This window comes from Bubalus bubalis, chromosome 17 (assembly GCF_019923935.1).
Source record: "Bubalus bubalis isolate 160015118507 breed Murrah chromosome 17, NDDB_SH_1, whole genome shotgun sequence".
NCBI classification, from domain to species: domain Eukaryota; kingdom Metazoa; phylum Chordata; class Mammalia; order Artiodactyla; family Bovidae; genus Bubalus; species Bubalus bubalis.
The window spans coordinates 60263776-60285399 of record NC_059173.1 but is presented as its reverse complement, the minus strand read 5'-3'; the positions used below and the strand labels follow the sequence as shown (position 1 = coordinate 60285399).

Here is a 21624-nt window from a genome sequence, read left to right as displayed (position 1 = left end):
AGAGGCTCAGAGGTCTGGCTGACTCTTGTGCTCATTCACTAGTGTGCCTGATGTGGGGTTCCCAGCCAGGGAAGAAGAGGTGCCTAAACCCTAGAGCCTGGGGAATTCCTGGCAATCCGATGGTTAGGATTCTGCACTTTCACTGTCGTGGGCCTGGGTTCAATCCCTGCTCGGGAAACAAAGATCCTGCAAACCTCAAGGCACAGCCAAAAAAACAAATCCTAAAACCTGGAGACTTCCCTTAGCCCCTTTGAGGCTTTGACGGGAGGGTGACCCACGGCATCTCCTGGAGATGAGCAGACTGTCCTCCTATGCCAGCCCTGTGGCAGGTCAGCAGTCTAACCGGCGATGCAGTGAGTTAAACACATCTTCAACTCCTTTTTTCACTTCTCCCTTTGAAAAGTGGAAATCGGTTGCCCTTCCCTTGGAAGAATGAGGGCTGTCAATCGCTGTGACCTGCTGTGACCACCAGAACACGACAGGAGTGCAACCATGTTACTTCCCAGGCCAGGCCTTCCAAGAGCCCAGCTTCTGATTTTGTCATCCTGGGACACGTCCTCTGGGAACCCAGCCACCAGGCAGTAAGAAGCCACAAAACAGAGACGCAAACTGTTTCCCATACTCATCAATGGACCCAGTGAGTGCCCAGCTGGCAGCCAGCACGAACTGCCAGTGCCCTGCATGAGTCACCTGGGATATTCCAGCCCATTGGACCACACGCCAAGCAGAAGAACTGCCCAACTGAGCCCAGGCAACCCCAGCACCACGTGAGACCTTCAGCGGTAGGCACTGTTTCAAAGCACTGAGTTAAGGGATAGTTCATTTCATAGTAAGGGATAAGCAAAACAGCCTTTTTCCACAGGATGATATCCTCTTGGACAGGAAGGATCTGGAAGGGAGTGTATATGTGATGCACCCAGGTCTGATGTGACGTGGCAGATGGGAGCTCCCTACTAGTGAGATGTCTCATCTGAATCTTGGGGAGAGGGCATCTCTGGGGAGGGTGGGGTATGTGGGATGGATTTCTGTGGTCCCCATAGGAGTGCAGTACAGGTGTCTCTCTCCACAGCATTTCTAGAACACCTCCATTTATGAACACAATCATCTAGGTCCCTTCCCTGGTGGCTCCGACAGGAAAGAATCTGCCTGCAATGCAGGAGACAAGGGTTCAGTTTCTGGGTTGGGAAGATCTTCTGGAGAAGGGAATGGCTACCCACCCTACTGTTCTGGCCTGGAGAATCCATGGACAGAGGAGCCTGGCCAGCTACAGTCCATGGGGTCGCAAAGAGTCAGACAGGATGGAGCGACTTAGCACACGCTCCTAGGTCTCTGTGTGCCCGTTGAGGTACTTGCCTGAAGTCAAGGGACAGATGTGTCTACATTAGAATCTGGGAGGACGGAGTCTTGGAGCTGATGCCCAGTGAGCTAACAGGCTGGAACCAGAAGTAGCCCTTTCCTACACACCTGATTTTTTTTTTTTAATGTTTTTGTTATTGAGTTGCAATGTCACGAATGTCTCTTTCTCTTTAGCAAATTACTGAACTTCTTCCTCATGAAGTTCTTGTAGGAACTCAATGTGAAAATATATATACAGTTCTTGGCACAACCTACACAATTTAGCTACTCAATCAGGAAATATCATTTCCAAATTCATAGTGCTTTTGTTTCCACATTAAAATGGACCTTGACTCTGTAGTAGGTTTACCTCTGAAAAGGCAGCTAACTCTCATGTGTTGTATTAGGTGACCATATTCAAGAGTTATATTTGAACCCATTTGGTATCTATGGAACTCTTGCTAAATCAAAGTGATCTTCCTAGAGTCACAATGGTCTCCGTCCATCATGCTTTCTTAGACAGATAAAGGCTCTTAAAACGGTGCTGATATTATCATTTATTTTTCAGCCTGACCTTTGGCAAAGGCAAGAAGTCTGCTAGTTGGCGGGCTACTTAGTCTTTCATCAAGTGTAAATGGATGGGAGATCTCAGATCCATTTACACCTGAGAAGGAGGTTTGCTTACCCCTCTCTCGGGTTTAAGACCTCGTGCTGCAAGTATATTTCTCCACAGATGTGCCAATCAAACTCTCTAAAATCTTCCTTGCCTTTGACCAATTTCCATGGCAGATTTGCCACACGTCTGAGTTTCCTGGAAGGCAAAATACCTTTGCACTCATCCAGTCGACCACATCAGAGCCAACTTTGAACTCTAGTTTGGAAAAACAAGACTTCTCTGGGGGGTGGCTCGGCGAGGCAAAGGGAGGGCTGAAAGAGACACAACTCCGCCGTTGGTATTTTTTTCAAAGAGTTAGAGGTGATGAGGCTGACAACGCTGAGGAGGGACAGAAGTTCTATTTCTGCAGGTTCCTTAAGGCAACGGAGGAAGCTCGGCGGCCACGGGAGTCTAGTTAATGAGCAGGTTATACAATATTCATTGTGTTGGGTTTAAGTCTTCAAACAGAACGTCTAATTGCGAGAAGAAAAAAAAAGGCAGCTAAATTACAGATGTTAAGACAACAAAGCTGGGGAAGAATTCCCTCTGATGATAAAACTGTCCTTGTATTGCTTCCTCTACTAACTGCTCCCTGACAGGGGTGGGGGTGGGTGCACCGTGCATCGCTGTCCGCATCAACTATTCTCAGTAGGTCTGTTCTGGCTGAGACACTCTACAGGGTGCAGGGGGAACCCAGAGAGGCCTGGGACCACGATTTTCTCAGAGGACTGTTTTCTTGCTGCTCACAGAGGGAGCAATCCAGTTGCATTCCCCTTCGACCAAAACAAAACTGTTGTCTCCAATTCTCCGGATGTGCACGATCTCACCACCGTCACCTGTGGCAACCGCATCCCCGGCAGGCTCACAAAAGGACACCTCCATCTGCCTGCGGCAATACTGGGTGTGCAGGTAACGAAGGCCAACAACCACAGCCATGCCCAGCACGGCCGAGAGGCAGAGCAGGACACCCAGCTGCGGAGTCCTGAGCTGGATCCCCCACGGGGCCCTGGCTCCATCCTGCCTGAGCTCAGGTCTTGGGTTGGTCTTCCTGGGGTCCCCCACCCCAGCTGCTCCATTGCCCTCCTCCACTCCGCGCTCCTTGTGCTTTGACCGAGGCAGGAAGCTGGCAGAGGGTCTTGATGCCTCTAACTGGCCATCAGCAGTGGTGGGCCTGGAGGTGGCAGAGGTGTGGAGGGCAGGAGTTGGCTGGGCTGCCCCAGCCCCATGTCCAGTGAGTGCCGCGGAGGACCAGAGGTGAGGATGGGGGAGATGGACAGTGTACGAAGGAGGTCTCATCACTGTCCTATTAGAGGCCTGCATCTTGTCCTAGAAAAGCAAAGGGAAAAAGAAAAATCAAAGAAGCTAGGCTTCCCTCCAAGCAGCTGTTGAACTTTGCAACTATCCCAAGTTCCTTAAAGAACCCCAGGCAGCAGCTGAAAACCCAGCCTCATGCCTGCTCTTAAAAGAGCTCAGAGGAAAACACCCAAGCAGATAAATATGCACTTGTTATTGATGGGGACAAGGAGATTAATGGAAACCCTCCCAAGACAGCATGGAGGCCAGTTACAAGAATAAACACAGGGTCCTATTAGAGGGTCCAGGACGATATGGGTGACCGTCATCTCCAGTGGCTGAAAGCTCTGAGTGTGTCTTTTGATGCTAAGACCACTGCAAAAGGGACCACTGAAGCTTGCTGTAGGCTCCTATAAATTTGAGTAAGGATATTATACCATGTTTTATTTTGTGTTCCTTTTAAGACTTCAAAGGAACAGTAAATCATTGACCATGTATATTTTATACTGCCCATTGATCTAACCTCTGGGACCATACATGGTATTTTGAGGCCAATGTTATAAAGGAGATGGTGGGGGAAGAGGAGAGAGGAATTATTAACCAAAGCTAAGTGGGAAAACATATCACGAAAACCACCAGTTTCTGTAATTGCCAATAACTTCAGGGACACTGTGGATAATGGAAAAGCTGGTATTGATTGAGAAAAAAAATGCTGTGTATACATCACACCCTGGCCTCCTTCTCACCGATTTTGGTTACTAGTCTAATAGCTAGGATCACCCAGTGTGGAACTTCCCACTCTGGGATCAAAAATATCATACCCACTGCCTGTGTACAACGTGGCTGTTACCTGTTCATCCCTATCCGAGGGCGGACAAGTTTCCAGTGAATCAAAGCTTGGATCATTCTGAGTCCTAAAAGGAAGAGAAAAAAAGCCGAGAAGGAGTCACTAAGTATTTGGGTTTTTTCCTTACCTTTTATTATAAAACTCTTCAGAATAAAAATGTAGAATAATATAATGAGCCCCCAGATATGTACCACCCAGGTTCAAAAATTATCGTTTCATGACTAATCTTATTTTATCTCTCTTCCTGCCTACCTACTTTGCCTCCATGTTTTATTGTTTTTTCCTTTAGAAATTTATTTACTTGTTTATTTTCATTTTTATTTTGTATTGGAGTAGAATCCATTAACAGGCTTCCCTGGTAGCTCAGCTGGTAAAGAATCTGCCTGCAATACAGGAGACTCCAGTTCAATTCCTGGGTCGGGAAGATCTCCTGGAGAAGGGATAGGCTACTCGCTCCAGTATCCCTGGTGGCTCAGACCATAAAGAATCCACCTGCAATGTGGGACACCTGGGTTCTATCTCTGGGTTGGGAAGATCCCCCAGAAGAGGGCATGGCAACCCACTCCGGTATTCTTGCCTGGAGAATCCCCAGGAGCCTGGCAGGCTACAGTCCATGGGGTCCCAAAGAGTTAGACACGACTGAGCAATTAAGCACAGCACAGAGTCTATCAACAATATTGTGTTGGCTTCAGATGTGCAACAAAGTGATTCAGTTATGCATCTATCTATTCCTTTTCAAATTCTTTTCCCATCTAGATTATTACAAAATATTGAGTAGAGTTCCCCGTGCTATACAACAGGTCCTTGTTGGTTATCTATTTTAAATACAGCAGTGTGTACATGTCAATCCCCAAATCCCAATCTGTCCCTCTCCTCACCCCTCACCCCTGGTAACCATAAATTCATTTTCTAAGTCTGTGAATTTGTTTCTGCTTGTAAATAAGTTTGTTTATATCACTTTTTTTATATTCCACATATAAGCAATATCATATGATATTTGTCTTCCTCTGTCTGACTTAATTCCCTTAGTATGATAATCAAAAAGCTATGCTTCCTATCACTGTTGTGTGTACTGATAACATTATATTTCTTGGAAACACTGGAGTTTGCAGTCGGGGGCTGGAGAGGGAATGGAGAGGGAGGTGAGTGAGGATGGCAGCAAAGACCCACTGAATCTTTTTATTGATTTATATACCTTATATATTGTATACTTATAATTTTATGTATCTAAATATGTAACCTACATTTATATTTTATTTATAGCAGCATCTCAGAGACCTCAGCCAAAACAGCACAGTTTCCCAAGATAATCTACCTACCCAGCCCTTCTGCAATGAGTGCTTCTCATGAACCTAAGAGTAAATACGGTTGAGATCTATTTCTGTCTGATAGCAGGAAGGTTACATTTCCTTGGCACACTTGTGTTTGGCTTCACCCCACCACCTGTCCCGAATGGCCTACCCCCTGATCAATCACCTGTGGCAGGTACTGAAGTCGGAAGTGAAGCTCTCTGCAGAGAAGCCCTTGAGGGCCACAAGCCTCTCCAGACCCGGGACACCCAGGGATGGTTCCAGGGATGGTTCCAGGGTTGGGCTGCTGTCCCTGCTGGGGCGATGGCCATCGCTGACTACAACAGCTGTGTGTGAAGATGCTTGGAATGGAGTCTCTGTGGCCCCAAGGAACTCTGTCACCCAAACACTGGTAGGAACAGGATCTAAGCTGTCCTCTTCTCCAGCTGCAGTTATGGCCGCAGCAGAGACATCTGTGCGCTGCTGAAGAAGAGTGATGAGGAGACTGGGAGCCAAGTGGAGGCCCAGAGACACTGCGAAGAAAGAGGGAGAAATCATCCTTGTGTCGATTAGCACACAGCTAGGACCATGGGCTGAATGCCCAAGTCTTTGAGGTGCCTAAGGACAGACCATCAAGTATGAACCACTCAAAAGCACCAAAAGCACCAAGATTGTCTGGACCATCCCAGGTGGCCTTAGTGGTAAAGAACCCGCCTGCCAATGAAGGAGACATAAGAGATGGGGGTTCGATCCCTGGGTCAAGAAGGTCTCCTGGAGAAAGACATGGTGATCCACTCCAGTGTTCTTGCCTGGAGAATCCCATGGACAGTGGAGCCTGGCAGGCTACAGTCCAGGGTAACAAAGAGTTGGACACAACTGAAGCGACTTAGCACTCACAAAATGATCATCTGCTCAGTAATAGAAACCCCTGACTAAGCAGCGATAGAAATCCCTGACTAAGCACCCAGCTTTTCTTGTTCGTTTGTTTTTTTTCTTAAAGAGTAAGCTCCTAGCCCTTCTGGGCTTGTGCATCCTTTTTAAAAAAAAAAAAAGATTTATTTATTTGACTGCTTCGGGTCTTAGTTGCAGCATTCAAACACTTAGTTGCGGCATGTGGGATCTAGTTCCCTGACCCGGGGTCAAACCCAGACCCCCAATATTGGGAGCCTGGGATCTTAGCTCCTAGACCACCAGGGAAGTCCCTGGGCTTGTACATTCTTAACAGTCACCAACCAGAGAAAATAGAAACCACTGTGACCACTCTGTTTTCTTACTTCTGCACCAAACTGCTTCTTGCTAATAAAAAGGGTGGGATCCTACAAAAAACAGATTTCTTTTTGAAGCTCTAGGTCTTTCTTGCCCTGGGATTAATGCTAAAAGTTTCTGCTGTGATGATAGGGACTCCAGCTCCTGCTACGGACAGAGGCGGGATCACTGCCCTCCCCTGTCTCCTCTCCCATCTGTGATGAGCAGACATGACGGCCCAGAGCATCGGAAATGGGGCAGCAAACAAGCCAGGCACAGGTTTGGAGTCATCGTCTGGGTTCAGCTGTTTACTCTGCCAATTCCTGAATACCCTATGCAGGACAAGGCCTCCAGAGTGTCAGTTTCTTCTTTGCAAAATGAGACCAATAATAGTCTGTGGGGTATAGAACTGCTGAGAGCGGGACCGTGCAATCACTGATGTAGATGCGTCGAGCACAGAGCCTGGTTCAGATGCAAAGTGCACTACGTGCTCACCACGGTGGTCAGCAGGGCGACCACGCTGTTCACACAAAGAGTGCTGGCAGAAGTTTCTGTGGCCAGGGCTCTAACTGGGTTGAATTGAACAATGATAACAACAAAAAAAAAAAAAACTGTGACACTTTGTTCTTACGCCTTTATTACTCAAAAATAGGGAGACTGAAGTGAAAAATAAAGAAAAGCGTACACAGACACACAGATTTTAGCAAAAATCATGACCCTTTTAACTCCTGCCTGAACTCTGAATGCATTCAGATGATTCCTGCAGACCTACTGCGTGCTGGGCCTTGTTCCGGGTGCTGGGGATGCAGAACTGATGATGCAGGTTGCTAACTGTTGCTTCTGAACTCAAAACCTAGGAGGACAGACTCCTGCCTGACCAACCTTATGAATCACAGTGTGGTCAGAGCTTTAATACCAGAGCTAAAGAAAGCAATTACATTTGCCTACCAAGAAACAAGGGGCAAAGGTTCACAAAGGATCAAAGGAGACATCGGAACTGCCGCTTAGAAGGTAAACAGTTCATCACGAGGAGCAGTTCCGTTTAAGGAAATGTCAGGAGGCAAACATGGAGACATAAAAGTAGGTCATGCCCAGTGGGGTCAGATAGGACCCTAAAGAATCCCAGAGCTCTGTTGGAAAATAAGTTTGAGAAATACAATATGCTATCTTCCCATGGGAAAACTCATCATTCCCATTTACCTACTGAAGTCCTCTTACAGTTAAAGCAATTCACTCCAATTTGTCAGATGATGGCTCTCCCAATGCATGTGCGTGTACACACACACGTTTTTCCTTTGGGAAGCACTGGGATTTGTGTAGATGAATGGGTTGGGTAACAGGCAGGAGCAGAGGAAGGAGTATGAGCAACTTGATCAAGTGTTGACCCTGCAGCTGCTCAGACTGGCGTCTGCCAGCCCCGGGGGACAAGGTGCCCAGCAGGGTCACCCATCAGAGAGACTTTGCAGAATCAACAGGATCCGTCTTCCTGAAGCCTCACTTTCACTCCTATTCATCTTCAAACAAACGTGTTAGTCACTCAGTCATGTCTGACTCTCTTCGACCCCAAGGACTGTAACCCGTCAAGCTCTTCTGTCCATGGAATTCTCCATGTAAGAATACTGGAGTGGGTAGCCATTCCCTTCTCCAGGGGATCTTCCTGACCCAGGGATTGAACCCAGGTCTCCTGCATTGCAGGCAGATTCTTGACCATCTGAGCCACCAGGGATCTCCACCCATGCTTGGGATCCAAATGCAACATTTGCATGATTGATAACATGATACAGGAGACTTCAAACTCATGTTGGGTTTGCAGAGTTTTCTTAAGGCCACCCTCTCAGACCCTGAGAGCTTTTCTCTGCTTTTAGGAGCATCTAGGTGGAGAGGTTGGAGGAGCTGTGCAGGGCAGTGGGGAGAAGACAAAGGTTTTGGTCATAGGCAGAGGGTAGCCCTGGGTTGGCTCTGATCCTGGATCTGCTGGACTAGCAAAGTCAGGGATTCAAATCATGTGCTGGCCTTATCTTGTTAGCCTGGAATAAAAGAAAGAATATAGGAAGATGGGATCAAATGGTTTAAAGGTTGGATCTTCTGTACAAGTGATTGGAGCCTTTATGAAGGCACCTGTTCAGAGCACTTAACTAGAAATAAATAATGAAAATAAGTTCCATTTCACCAAGAATCTTCAGGTAAGTCAGACATTCTCTAGCTGCTTAGGTGTTTTTTATTTCCTTCATTGTCTATTTTTATTTGTTTTTTCAGAAGTTCATGGGCCAATCAAATCTAAAGTCACGTGGTGAGCCTGGGAAAAAATCCATTACCATTACAACAGCCTGATTCTGTTCTCCAACCCAAGCTGCAAAGAGCCAGCTACCTACCTCAGAAAGTAACGATCAAAATTGGATGAGCTTTTATTTTAAAAAGAAAAAGAAAGGATTATTTCTGGTGCTCCCCATTTAGTCTCAGGGGTCCAGGAAAAATGGGTAAAATACTGTGGAAATTGATTAGGTGGGGCGGGGGAGAGGGTGGTGGGAGGAGGTGTGTGGCTATTGTTTGATTTTGCAGCTCAAGTGCAGCGATCCAGGGCCCAGCTTCATCTGTGAGGTTGAGCGGGACAGAGTACGTTCATTGCTGTGAACACTGAACTTGCAAGCAATCCCCCCAGCCCCCACCCACAGCTGTGCGATCACATCCCCAGGAACTGTTGACATTCCCAAGACAGTGGTCTATACCTTGTGCCCCCAGAACTGGAAACCGGCTGGAGTCACTTTTAAGTGAAAGCAAGGCACAGTGAAAATAAGGCTGCCAACCAGGCTGGTGAGTGCAGTGGGAAGCGGTACCTGGGATGGTTCTTTCCATGTCCTCCAGCCTCTGCCCAGAGGCTGGCATCGGCGAGCCAGGCTCCACGTGGCTGTCAGAATGGGCTCTACTGAGTGTCTGTTGAGACACGACAGATGATTCAATCTTCACCCAGTAAACGAAATATGACTGGACTACAGATAAACTGTAGAAAAAGAAAGCAGAGTGATTGGAGGATTTGGTCTTCCTTAAGTCATACCTCGGGCCATCCTAATAGAAAGGAGAGAACAAACGAAAAGTTAAAGAAGTACATGATTGTGTTACTCCCTTGGGCGACTTCATTCTTTTTAGAAACAAAAGCTCAACAGCAGCAAATAATTAAAATAGGAGACAACAGGTACAAATCAATTACTCTCCTGAATAAATATAATCATTAAGAATCATTTTGACTAAAAAGTATCTTCTAGAACTGCCCTTCTAGAACTTCTAGAATTTCGGTCTAGAACTGAAATTAAAAGACGCTTGCTCCCTGGAAGAAATGCTATGACAAACCTAGACAGCATATTAAAAAGCTGAGACATTATTTTGCCCACAAAGGTCTGTCTAGTCAAAGCTGTGGTTTTTCCAGTAGTCATGTATGGATGTGAGAGTTGTACTATAAAGAAACCTGAGCGCTGAAGAATTGACGCTTTTGAACTGCGGTGTTGGAGAAGACTCTTGAGAGTCCCTTGGACTGCAAGGAGATCCAACCAGTCCATCCTGAAGGAAATCAGTCCTGAATATTCATAGGAAGGAATGATGCTGAAGCTGAAACTCCAATACTGTGGCCACCTGATGCAAAGAACTGACTCACTGGAAAAGACCCTGATGCTGGGAAAGATCGAAGGCAGGAGGAGAAGGGGACATCAGAGGATGATGAGATGGTTGGATGGCATCACTGACTCAATGGCCATGAGTTTGAGCAAATTCTGGGAGTTGGTGATAGACAGGGAAGCCTGGCGTGGTACAGTCCATGCGGTCACCAAGAGGTGGGACATGACTGAGCGACTGAACTGAACTGACTGAGAACTGTCCACTCCAAAGGTTTCATCTTCAACTGTGCTCATTCACCATTACTGGTGTGTCGTGAATTGAATTACACTGTTCACTGAAAATTTTATAAAATTCTCTTGTACAATGGTATAATCCTATTGGGGTTGTAAATGCTATTGAAAATGAGAGATAAATCATTCATAGTCTAAACAATATTTTGAATACATAATGCCTCTCTTCAGTAAAAACCATCTGTACCGACTTGATCTTATTCATCCTTCCCCAAATTTCACCAAAGCAGGGATTTGGGGCAAGTACCATTTTTCTCACTGTAAGTATTCAGAAGACAATCATAAAAATGTGATGAATTTAGCTGAAGTCACCCAGAGAGAGGGCAGGTAAAAGGGTCATCAACATGTCGATGTTACGGTGGGGAAGGATCCTGGGGTGACGGCATGTGGGGACCCAGAGATGCGTCTGATAAGTGATGCAGCTCCTTTTCCTGTCAGTGGAGATCATGGCTTCTGATCTACTTCCACTGCTGCACAGAGAAGCTACTATGGTAAGTCTAAAAACAGAGGAAGATTGGGATTGACATGTATACACTATTGGTACTGTGTATAAAATAGATAACTAATGAGAACCTACTATACAGCACAGGGAACTCTACTCCATGCTCTGTGGTCACCTAAATGGGAAAAAATGTGAAAAAGAGCCGAAAATCCAAAATATACATATGTATATATGTAAAGCTGAAACTCCAGTACTTTGGCCACCTCATGCAAAGAGTTGACTCATTGGAAAAGACTCTGATGCTGGGAGGGATTGGGGGCAGGAGGAAAACGGGACGACAGAGGATGTGATGGCTGGATGGCATCACTGACTCGATGGACATGAGTCTGAGTGAACTCCGGGAGTTGGTGATGGACAGGGAGGCCTGGCGTGCTGCGATTCATGGGGTCGCAAAAAGTCGGACACAACTGAGCGACTACACCGAACTGAACTGACTGATACATATAGCTGATTCAGTTTCCTATACAGCAGAAAATAACACAACATTGTAAAGCAACTATACTCCAATAAAAATTAATTTAAAAAATAAAGTAATACATGAAAAGCAAAAAAAAAATTTTTTAACTAGAAATGGAAGGGCTTTGAGAAATAAAAGTAATTGTACAGATCCAAGGGTTTCATACACCACCTTGAACTGGAACCAAAGTCCTGGCAGGGGCCAGTTACACCAACAGTCAGGTGGGTTCTGGCCTTTCCAGGTGGTCAGAGTCATCAGGGAACGGTGTTTTCCTCCTTGTTTGTCATGCTTGCTGTGTTAGGGCCCCAGAAAGGGATGGAAAAGGGACCCTGATGGGTGGGGGCCACACACCTCATCGCTCACATTCCCTAGTGCCAAGGGGACAGCCAGCAGGGGAAGCCTGGGGTCTGGATGCCCCCACCCTCCGGCACATCCTTCTCTTCTGCACATGAGGGTGTGTGGGGGTGGGAAAGAAACCAAGGAGGACGACCACCACCGCCGGTGTGTGCTCTGCTGTGTCTGACCATGGACTGTGACCCCACAGACTGCAGCCCATCAGGCTCCTCTGTCCATGGGATTTTCTTGGCAAGAATACTGGAGTGGGTCGCCATTTCCTCCTCCAAGGAATCTACCCAACCCAAGGATTGAACCTGTGTCTCCTGCATTGGCTGCGATTCTTTACCATGGAGCCACACACCCTCCCCTAAAAACCAAACCAAATCAAACAAATTCACTTTCTTGGTACCTATGAATGTTTGAAAAGAAGGACAATGCCAGTAAGGACAATGCCATTGAGGAATGATGCTGATTGTATAAAGCTGATGGATGCCAGGAGCTGGTTCACACACTTGGCACACACTGGCTCTTCAACTTTACACAAGCCCACGAGGCGGGCATTATCATGATCACACCCATCTGATGGACAAGAAGCTGCAGCACGGAGCTGTCAGCAGTTCTCCCAGGCCCGGCAAGTGCCCACTGTCTGCCTGCCTCTGTCTCTGGGCTCTCTCTGGACATTGCCACCTGCAGCTCTTTTGTCCCCTACTGAGAATTTTCTGGAGAGACTGGCCAAGGTGCATCTGTGCCCACGGACAAGGGACATCACACACTCCTAGACCATGGATAATCACACAGAATGGAGTTGGGGGCAATTTTTAAAAAAACTTATCACCTATATAGACTTTCCAGTAAGGGCAGTCCCAAAGACCCTGTCCTTATTATAAGGTGCGGGGTGGGGTGGCGGGGGGAGGCGGGAACCAAGGAAGTGTGTGACGTCCCCTTTCTCCATAGTGGAAGTTCAGTTACCAAGACCCAGAACTTAACTCTCTTACAAGAACCTGATGTTCCCCACGGGCTGGGCAGGGGCCCGCCACTCGAACGACAGGTTTCTCTTCCGGGACTTGTCCGCGTGGGTGACTGTGTCAGCCTCTTCAAAGCAAGTTATCAGTTTGGAATGAGGAGGAATGGAGACAAAAGTGCCAGCTATCTGATGATCAGACACTCTTCGGGCCTGGAGTAGGAAGCCCATGAAATCACGACTGCTCCTCACTGCCACTGCAACAGAAAACGTCCATCAGGGTCAACATCCTGGGAGGAGCAGCACTAGGGGACTTTATATGAGTATTTTTCAAAACAAAAAGCTTAGGACCAGTCCAGTCCCCGGAAAGTAAACAATTCATTAGGGGGTAAAAAAGGTTGAAGGGCTATTTCACACCCCAAATAAATTCTGTTTGGAACAAAGACATGTAAAAACGAAACACAAAAGAACTAGAAACAATGGTTTGGCTTTTTATTGGGTTTTTTTGGTTTTTGCTTTTAATATTGGAGTTAGGAATGTCTCTCTAAGCAAACCTCAGTAGCCATAATGGGAAAAAAATGATTTCTTAAAATACTCAACATAGAAGAAATCAGAACACAAGGGATAAACGGAGAAAGATATCTGCAAGATACATCAGGAAACTATACAAAGAGTTATAGTGAATTAACAAAAGAGATGACCAAACTGAAAATCACCAACAGAGACAGAAAATAAAACAGGCTCAATCACAATGGTTAAAACAATTATAAATGAGACACTACTTTATACCTATCTTATTAAGAAATTTCAAAACATGTAAGTATAACCAGTACTGATAGCACAACAGAAAAACTAGGACACTCCTTCAGAAGGACTAAGACTGTAAGCCATGCAACTCTTTGAGGGAGTACCCTGATAATATTTTATGTGTTTTTTTTAATCCCCACACTAACCAATAGAACAACGTGATTGGATAAAACCATAGAGAGAGACTCCATTTTATTTCCATTTATCACCTCTAATTCCCATCTAAAGAGGCAGCATCCATCAAAAGAGGGCGGAGCCAACAGCTCTGATGTGCCTGAGTTCCCTGTGGCTAAATGGATAGTCTGCTGCTACGCTGAGCTACCATCTTCAACACCAGTGACTTTCTCTGCTGCTTTCTTCCAGCTGGCACCTTGGGAGCTTGGCCCAAGGTAGGCAGGAGTGATTCTGAAGTGTGTGTCTGTGCGTTGGGAGGGGGTGGGGTGGATGGTGGAAAGGGGACCCCTGGGGGGCGATCCTCAATCACTGACTACCCTTCCTCCATCCTCCTGAGGGACGATTCAGAACTGTGTGTCAGGTGGTATCTCAAAGGGCCTTCACTGGGGTTGGATCCCAGTGTATTTCCCACAGCAGTAACCCACTCTATTTCACACCCCGTATTGGTGTCTCTTTCTTCCCTATCACCCAATTCTGTCTTTTTCATCAGTGCTTCTTGGGTCATTTCCCAAATAAACCACCTGCACACAAGTCCTCACTCTGCTTGTCTAGGCACCTGAACTAAAACAGCAGGAAATGCTCTTTTCACCCCTCAGATAACTTTAGTTTTAAATAAGGAGGAAAACAGTCTGTTTCTCACACATATTTGATACGGGGCGTTTGTTCAGGGTAACTATATTTATATCTTACAATAAAGACAAAAAAATTTTATAAGGCCATTTGTACCCTCTTCTACTATAAAGATTAATATCAATATAAGATTTGTTGTGTGCTTTTAATGATGCAAGTATATCATGATTTATGGCTGCAACTAGAGACCATCATACTGAATAAGTGAAAGTGAAAAGTGAAAGTGAAAGTTGCTCAGTCCTGTCAGACTCTTTGAGACCCCATGACCTATACAGTCCGTGGAATTCTCCAGGCCAGAATACTGGAGTGGGTAGCCTTTCCCTTTTCCGGGGATCTTCCCAACCCAGGGATCGAACCCATGTCTCCCACATTGCAGGCAGATTCTTTACCAGCTGAGCCACAAGGGAAGCCCCAAAATATCAGAGTGGGTAGCCTATCCCTTCTCCAGCAGTAAGTCAGAAAGAGAAAGACAAATACCATATGATATCACTTATATGCAGAATCTAAAAGAGGGCACGAAAGAAACTGTCAAACAGACTCACAGACGAAGAGATCAGACTTGTGGCTGCCAAGGGAGTGCGGGTAGAGGAGGGCTGGGCTGGGAGTTGGGGTTAGCAGGTGCAAGCTAGTACACACAGAATGGATAAACGACCAGGTCCTGCCGTGTAGCACAGGGAGCTGTATTCACTAACCTGAGATAAACCGTAATGGAAAAGAATATTAAAAAGAATGTGCATACATATAGAACTGAGTCACTTTACTGTACAGCATAAATTAATATCACATTGTAAATCAACCATACTTCAGTAAAAAAATTAACTAAAAAAAAGACCATAAATATTTCATGCTTTCTTGGGTACATAATTTCTTCTTAGGATTAAACCAAACTGTAGCCCAGGAAACTCCTGCTTTGGACAAACACAACTTGGAATTTGTCACCAGGACCTTGGGGCTCCCAGTGGGAGTTGGGGGTCTCTCAAAGCCTCTCCCACACCTACCTGAAACCGTGGCACCCGCTGAGTAGGAGGAGCTCCCGGTGAGGATGGTGATGTGGTGGGTCCCGGGGCTCTGAGTCCGGGCTGGAATGTGCTTGGGTCGCATGTCTGCACAGGCCACCGCACCAGCCCCGTGGGAAAAGGCGGAGGAGCTGGGCACCAGGCAGAGGGCGGCACAGGCCCAGCCTGTGAGGGCGGCGGGCACCCCCATCCTGCCCTCTCCTGCGTCCCAGGGAACAGCAGCTTCAATCCAGATGCTATTTAGGAAAAGGAGGTGATGTCTCTCTGACTGTGCCTGACCTGACTGAATCCCACACTGCCTTTATCCCTGAGATACCTTTGGTGCCCACTTCCCAGATTGCAAGTGCTCAAGATCAAAAAAAGACGTGCCACATTATATATAGAAAATAGATGACCGACAAGGGTCTACTACAATAGCACAGGGAATTGTACTCAACTTTTTGCAATAACCTATAAGGGAAAATAATCTGAATAAGAATACATATATACATCTGAATCACTCTGCTGTATACCCGAAACTAACACAACACTGTAAATCAATTATACTTCATTTTTTTAAAAAAAGAATATCTCTTTAAAATAGCATTTAAAAAAATCAATGTGGAAATGACCAATAAATATAGTTAGAGCAACTTGTTAACTAAAAAAAAAAAAAAATCAACTAAATTAAAGTTTAAATGTGAAAAAAGGAAACTGCAAGAAAAAAGAAAAAAAAGATGTGCCAGACTACAGGAAGTGCTTCATTTTTAAACCCTTTTTTTTAAACTCTCTTCTTGTAATTTTTTTGTAAGATTGCCTCTTTTTAAAGAGAGGCTATGCTAATTACATCAAAGAAATAAGACCAGAAAATGGTTGAATCCTAACGCGAACTCCTTACAAACTGCCTGATATCCAAGGACAATGTGAGCTGTACTATATTATAGCTGAAGTGAGACTCCCGATGTTCCAATATGGGCAGGCAGCCTGGCATATGGTGGCTTGGTTTAGCATCTTATCTCTCTAATTGCAAATTACAGAGTTAAATGCTACAAATCTTCTGCCAACTATCAATTATTTAGGGAGATTGTTAAATTTGCAATGCTTTGATAGCTCCTGTCTTTTCTCCTATTGACAAGTTTTAGATCACTCACTCCTTTTTCACAGAGAAGATGAGCAAAAAATGTTATACCCAAGCCCATCCATTTTATGCCTTGCTAAGTATAGTGAGGAAACACACACACACACACAACTGGCTCAGGAGTAGAATAAAATATTGGGGCAAAAATAACATTTATAGAGTAAATTTTTTGTTTATACCATGGATGCCCATCAACAGAAAGAATTAAAAGTTGACTGTCAAAGAAGTTCACAGATGAAACTAAAGTGAGGAATAGCAAGTAAGACAGATGAAAAGCTCTCTGAATAAAGATTCAGGGCTAGCAGGCATTTTTTTAAATATAGCTGCTTGTTTTTATAGTTCTATGCACATAAAAGTTCTTTTAATACTGTGATCTAAGGAGCAATGCAAAGCAACAACAGTTCTTCTCTTTAATAGGCTGGCTTTAAAAGGTAAAAATAAAATGTAAACATTTAGTGGAATGTTTAGCTATGAAATCAGGAGACTAAGGAGGTAACCCAAACAACCAAATCATCAAGTGTCATCTCCTACCATCCTTTCTTTAAACCATCAGCATCACCATCCTTTAAACTGACCAGACACAGGGGCCCTAGAGTATGGTCTATTCAGAAGGTGACTTTCTTAGAATTGTCCTTAGAATCCTTAAGAAAATGCCTTTGTCTGCTAGGTTTGTTCTCCATAAGAAATAAAAGTCAAAATCCCTGCACCACCAAGGGCCATTCCTATAGATTTCCAGATACATTGGAAAATGATGAACAAGGAGCTGTAAAAGCATCTTCTCAGCTGAGTGGACTCGGGGCCCTTCTGAAAGACAGCAAGACTTTACATAGACAACTCCCTAGGAGACTGTTGTTGGCGGAAGGTAGTCTCGTCCCCAAAGAGGCAGACCAAACACAGATTATGGAGGAGGCAGGGTGAGTACCAGGTCCCACAGATCAGGGCCAAAACCATACACTTCATCCTTCTCCTCCTTTGATCTTAAAATGTCTTGCCCATCAGCACCTTGTCTATCTGAACCAGAAAAGCATTCACTTACCTAGGAACACATTTTCCTTGAGGCTTGATGGAACAGTTTCCCCTCCCAGAGCTGCACAGACACATCCTTTAAACAAGTTCATTCTTCTCCCTTCAGTTTCTCCTCGAATGGGCAGGACAACAGCTGTTACTGCTAATCCAGGAACTGTCCCTTGGAGTCCAAATCCAGCCTTAATCGCATTGGTTTTCCCCTAAGGTCACATACCCATCCTCAGGTACAGTTTCCACGTCAACATTGCTCAAGCCTGTGTGAAGATCGGGAAAGAGCTGGGACTGGTTTTGCACACAACTTCCTTTGGAATCCTCAGCGGGAGCCCCTTGCCTAGGGGACAATGATCCAATCAAACAAACCTCAGAGATCTCTGCTTAGAGTCAACAAAGGCTGAAGAAGGTGTCCCGGGGAAATGGGATTGAGGCCATGATCAGAGTGCAATGTTTGGGACCGAGAAATCCCACATAGCATACTCCCTTCCCATCAATTGCACTGAAGCTGGGATTCACCCGGGCGCATGCCAACAAGAATCACCCAAGACCCTTGATAACAGCGCAGAGCCGTGGATCAGTGGTTCTCAATGTGGGGTTCCCAGAGCATCACCTGGGAGCCTGCTGGAAGTGTAGGTTCCTGGACCTCACTCCAGACCCACTGAAAAAGCAGCTCTGGGGTGGAACTGAGCGATCTATGGCTGAGGTGGTTCTGACATGAGCATAGTTTGAGAAGCACTGATACAGATTCCCCAGGTTTCTTTCCAGACCTGTGAATAGAACTGTACAAGAGGGAGTTCTGGAAACCTGTATTTTTATTACACACCCAAGAGACAGGAGATTCTTGTGACCAGGCAAGTTAGGGAAACACTGAGTTGAAAAATCACCACCAAGCCTCTTAGAGGACCCAGCCCACCTGGAAGTTTGTTAGTAAAGTCAGGCTTCTGAAAGGACTCTGGACTCACTACGAGTATCATGAACATGGGTATGTGAACGCCTCCTTTGTGTTAGGCACTCTGTGTGTGCGCACACTCAGTCGTGTCCAACTCTTTGTGACCCCATGACAGGACTAACATACACAAGTAGTGAAGTGTTAGTCACTTAATCATGTCCGACTCTAGCCTGCCAGGCTCCTCTGTACATGGAATTCTCCAGACAGGAATACTGGAGTGCATAGCCATTCCCTTCTCCAGGGGATCTTCATGACCCAGGGATCAAACTTGGGTCTCCTGCAGTGCAGGCAGATTCTTTACATTGGAGCCACCAGGGAAGCCCAATGTACGTAAGTAACTATTAGGCAAATGACAAGTGGGATACCATAAAGGAATTATGAGCTCCATTCTGTGGGAACTCAATATAATTTCTAGAGCTTACATATCTCCTGCATTGGCAGGCAGGTTCTTTATCACTAGCACCACCTGGGAAGCCCTCAAAATCCTATAATAAACCATAATAGAAAAGAATATGAAAAAGAGCACACATACACACACACACACACACACACACACACACACATATGTATATGCATGCCTGTGTGCTCAGTCGTATCCAACTCCTTGCGACCCTGTGGACTATATGGACCCTATGGAGCCTACCAGGTTCCTCTGTCCACGGGATTTTTCCAGGCAAGAGTCTGGAGTGGGTTGCCATTTCCTTCTCCAGAGGATCTTCCCACCCAGGGATTAAACCTTAGTCTCTGCTTTGGCAGGCAGGTTCTTTACCCCTGAGCTATCTGGGAGGCCCATCCACGAGCATGTATATGAAGTCACTGCAGTATATTCCTGCCTGGAGAACATACAACTGAATCACTTTGTTGTACAGCAGAAAATCAACTATACTGCAATATATAAATTATATTTCAATAAAAATGTTAATTAAAAAAATAAATGCAGGATGTCCTAGAGAGACTCCGAGCATGGACAGTGCAGGGCAACATGGGGCGGGGGCTCTGGAGACAGCAGCAGGTGGACCATTAGAGGCCTCATCTCCACTCCAGCCGGTCCGAATGAAATGAATGACTCAGTGGGCAAAGCATCAATTCAGAGACTGCAGGTCCAGCCCCATCATGTCGGTTTGGGGTCCAAGTTGCTCAAGTGGTCTCAGCAAGTCTAAGTCAGATCCTCTGTTCTGCAGACAGCAGGGGAGGCTGGCTTCCTCAGCCAGGACTCCCGTGTTCCCTGCGCTGGGGAAACCACACTCGTTGACTCTGGCTCCTCCGAGCCTCCGTCCAACCAGGAAGAAGGAAATCTCAGTCTTCCGTTAAGTGAGAAAATAAGCTGGGGGGCCCAGAAAACTAGGGTGAAGGTCTCCCATCGCCTTCATTATCCTGGTTTTCCGAGCTCACAAGGTCACCTGAGGGCTGTGGCTCAGATGCTTTGGTGCAGAGAAAGTCACAAGTCTCCAGCCAGGCTGGGCCTGGACCTCCCCCGACACATTGCGTGGTTTTTGCCCTTTGAAGTTCTCCCGGCTTCACCAGGTCCCACATGAATGGGTCACAAATGTCTGATGCTAGAAAAGAGAGGGGGTGGCCACTCTCTTCCCCAGCCCTCTCTGCTCCCTTCCTAGTCTTGGGGACAACCGGCTCTCCCCTCTCCCCGCCACAGCCTCCCACCCCTGCACCCGCTCGGGTCACCTGGCATAATCTACCCGCCACAGAGAGAGGGGTCATGTGCCAACACTTCTGCTTTGGCCCCATACTGAAAACGCCCCTGATGTATGATTCTCAAGAGACCACTCCCCCGGTTAGAGCTGCTGCTGCTGCTGCTAAGTCACTTCAGTCGTGTCTAACTCTGTGCAACCCCATAGACGGCAGCCCACCAGGCTCCCCCATCCCTGGGATTCTCCGGGCAGGAACACTGGAGTGGCTTGTCATTTCCTTCTCCACCCCGGTTAGAGGAGGGGAGGGAAACAGCTGAAGAGCACACAGGTGGCTCCACAAATAATCCTGCTCTTCACCCAGGCTGATCCTGTTATTGGAAACCAGGAGGCATGATCTTCCTTGCCTGCCACACCCGCAGCCCCTGCTGAGGCTGACGGCATTCTCTGTGCCACTCTGGACAGTCGGCAAATCAGTTCTGAAGCCATCAGGAGTACCACTGTTACCGCATTTTATCTTGGGAAACTGAGCTCGTGTGTCTAACTTGCTAAAGGTCCCAGAGCTTCCCAGCAGTGATGGAAGTGGTTTCCCCCCACAGCTCTGCACCAACTGCCTGTGTAGCCTCATTTAAATATGAGGACAGCTGTCATTTTTGTGACACCAGGGTGGCCCAGCAGTAAAGAATCCACCTGCAGTGCAGGAGCTGCAGGAGACACGGGTTCAATCCCTGGGTTGGGAAGATTCCCTGGAGAAGGCAATGGCAACCCACTCCAGTATTCTTGCCTGGAGAGAGGAGCCTGGTGGGCTACAGCCCATAGGGTCGCAAAGAGTCAGACTGGACTGAAGCAACTTAGCATGCACATCATTCTTGTACCCGTATCGCCATGTTCTTGTGAGGTTTCTTTTGTGGGGGTTGCACCGAGTCTTCCTGGCAGCACAGAGGCTCTTCATTGAAGGCTTCTTTAGTTGTGGCCTGCGGGCTCACTAGGTGTGTCACGGGGACTTAGTTGCAATGTGAGGGATCTTAGTTCCCTGATCAGGGATCGAACTGCATTGGGAGCTCAGAGTCTTATCCACTAGACTCTCAGGCAAGTCCTCTTGCAAGGTTTCAACAAGGTGATAGAGAGTAAGTGGGTCGAACCCAAAGGAAGGGCTCAAAGCCTGTTTGGGAAAGGAGAAATGGTGGGCTGAGCTACAGAGAGGACAGAGCTGGTTCACAGAGAGGGGAGATTTGGTGCCAGGTGGCCCTGGGGTGGCGGGGGCTTGACAGGGTGTGATTGTGAGGAAATAAGAACCAAAGTGGAGGTGAGAAAGAGGGTATCTAGCATCCCAGGCTCCGTGGGCATTCTATTCCCCATTTTGATCTGGGTGCGCAAGGAAACCGAGAAAACATTGCTTTTTGCTTAAATCTACTGGAGTCATTTCACACTAGCAATTTGGCTGGACTTGAT

At 46.4% G+C, this 21624-nt stretch overlaps 1 protein-coding gene across 2 annotated transcripts; it reads right to left on the bottom strand.

Moving 5' to 3' along the window:
• Window positions 1-1292: 1292 nt before the first annotated feature.
• Window positions 1293-19031, bottom strand: REELD1 (reeler domain containing 1). Of its 2 annotated transcripts, XM_025268131.2 has the most exons (7): window positions 17597-19029; window positions 15426-15679; window positions 12851-13073; window positions 9499-9662; window positions 5607-5952; window positions 4134-4197; window positions 1295-3316 (listed from the first exon to the last, which is right to left on the bottom strand). In XM_025268131.2, the coding sequence occupies exons 1-7, from the start codon at window positions 17659-17661 to the stop codon at window positions 2711-2713; spliced, it is 1722 nt and encodes a 573-aa protein (XP_025123916.2). In that variant the 5' UTR covers window positions 17662-19029; the 3' UTR covers window positions 1295-2710. The 2 variants fall into 2 exon arrangements, with proteins under 2 accessions (XP_044786415.1, XP_025123916.2); XM_044930480.1 differs by lacking the exon at window positions 15426-15679 and having other exon boundaries at window positions 1293-3316; window positions 17597-19031.
• Window positions 19032-21624: the final 2593 nt, after the last annotated feature.

What these genes read in the sequence shown, in the direction of transcription:
- REELD1 (XM_025268131.2), bottom strand. Translation starts at nt 17,661, where the DNA reads ATGTGTCTGTGCAGCTCTGGGAGGGGAAACTGTTCCATCAAGCCTCAA. An exon ending in GTGGGGAACATCAGGTTCTT is followed by an intron (nt 9,663 to 12,850) that starts GTAAGAGAGTTA and finishes CTTTTTCTACAG; the next exon opens with TTTATCTGTAGTCCAGTCAT. An exon ending in GACTTCAGTACCTGCCACAG is followed by an intron (nt 4,198 to 5,606) that starts GTGATTGATCAG and finishes TCTTCCTTTTAG; the next exon opens with GACTCAGAATGATCCAAGCT.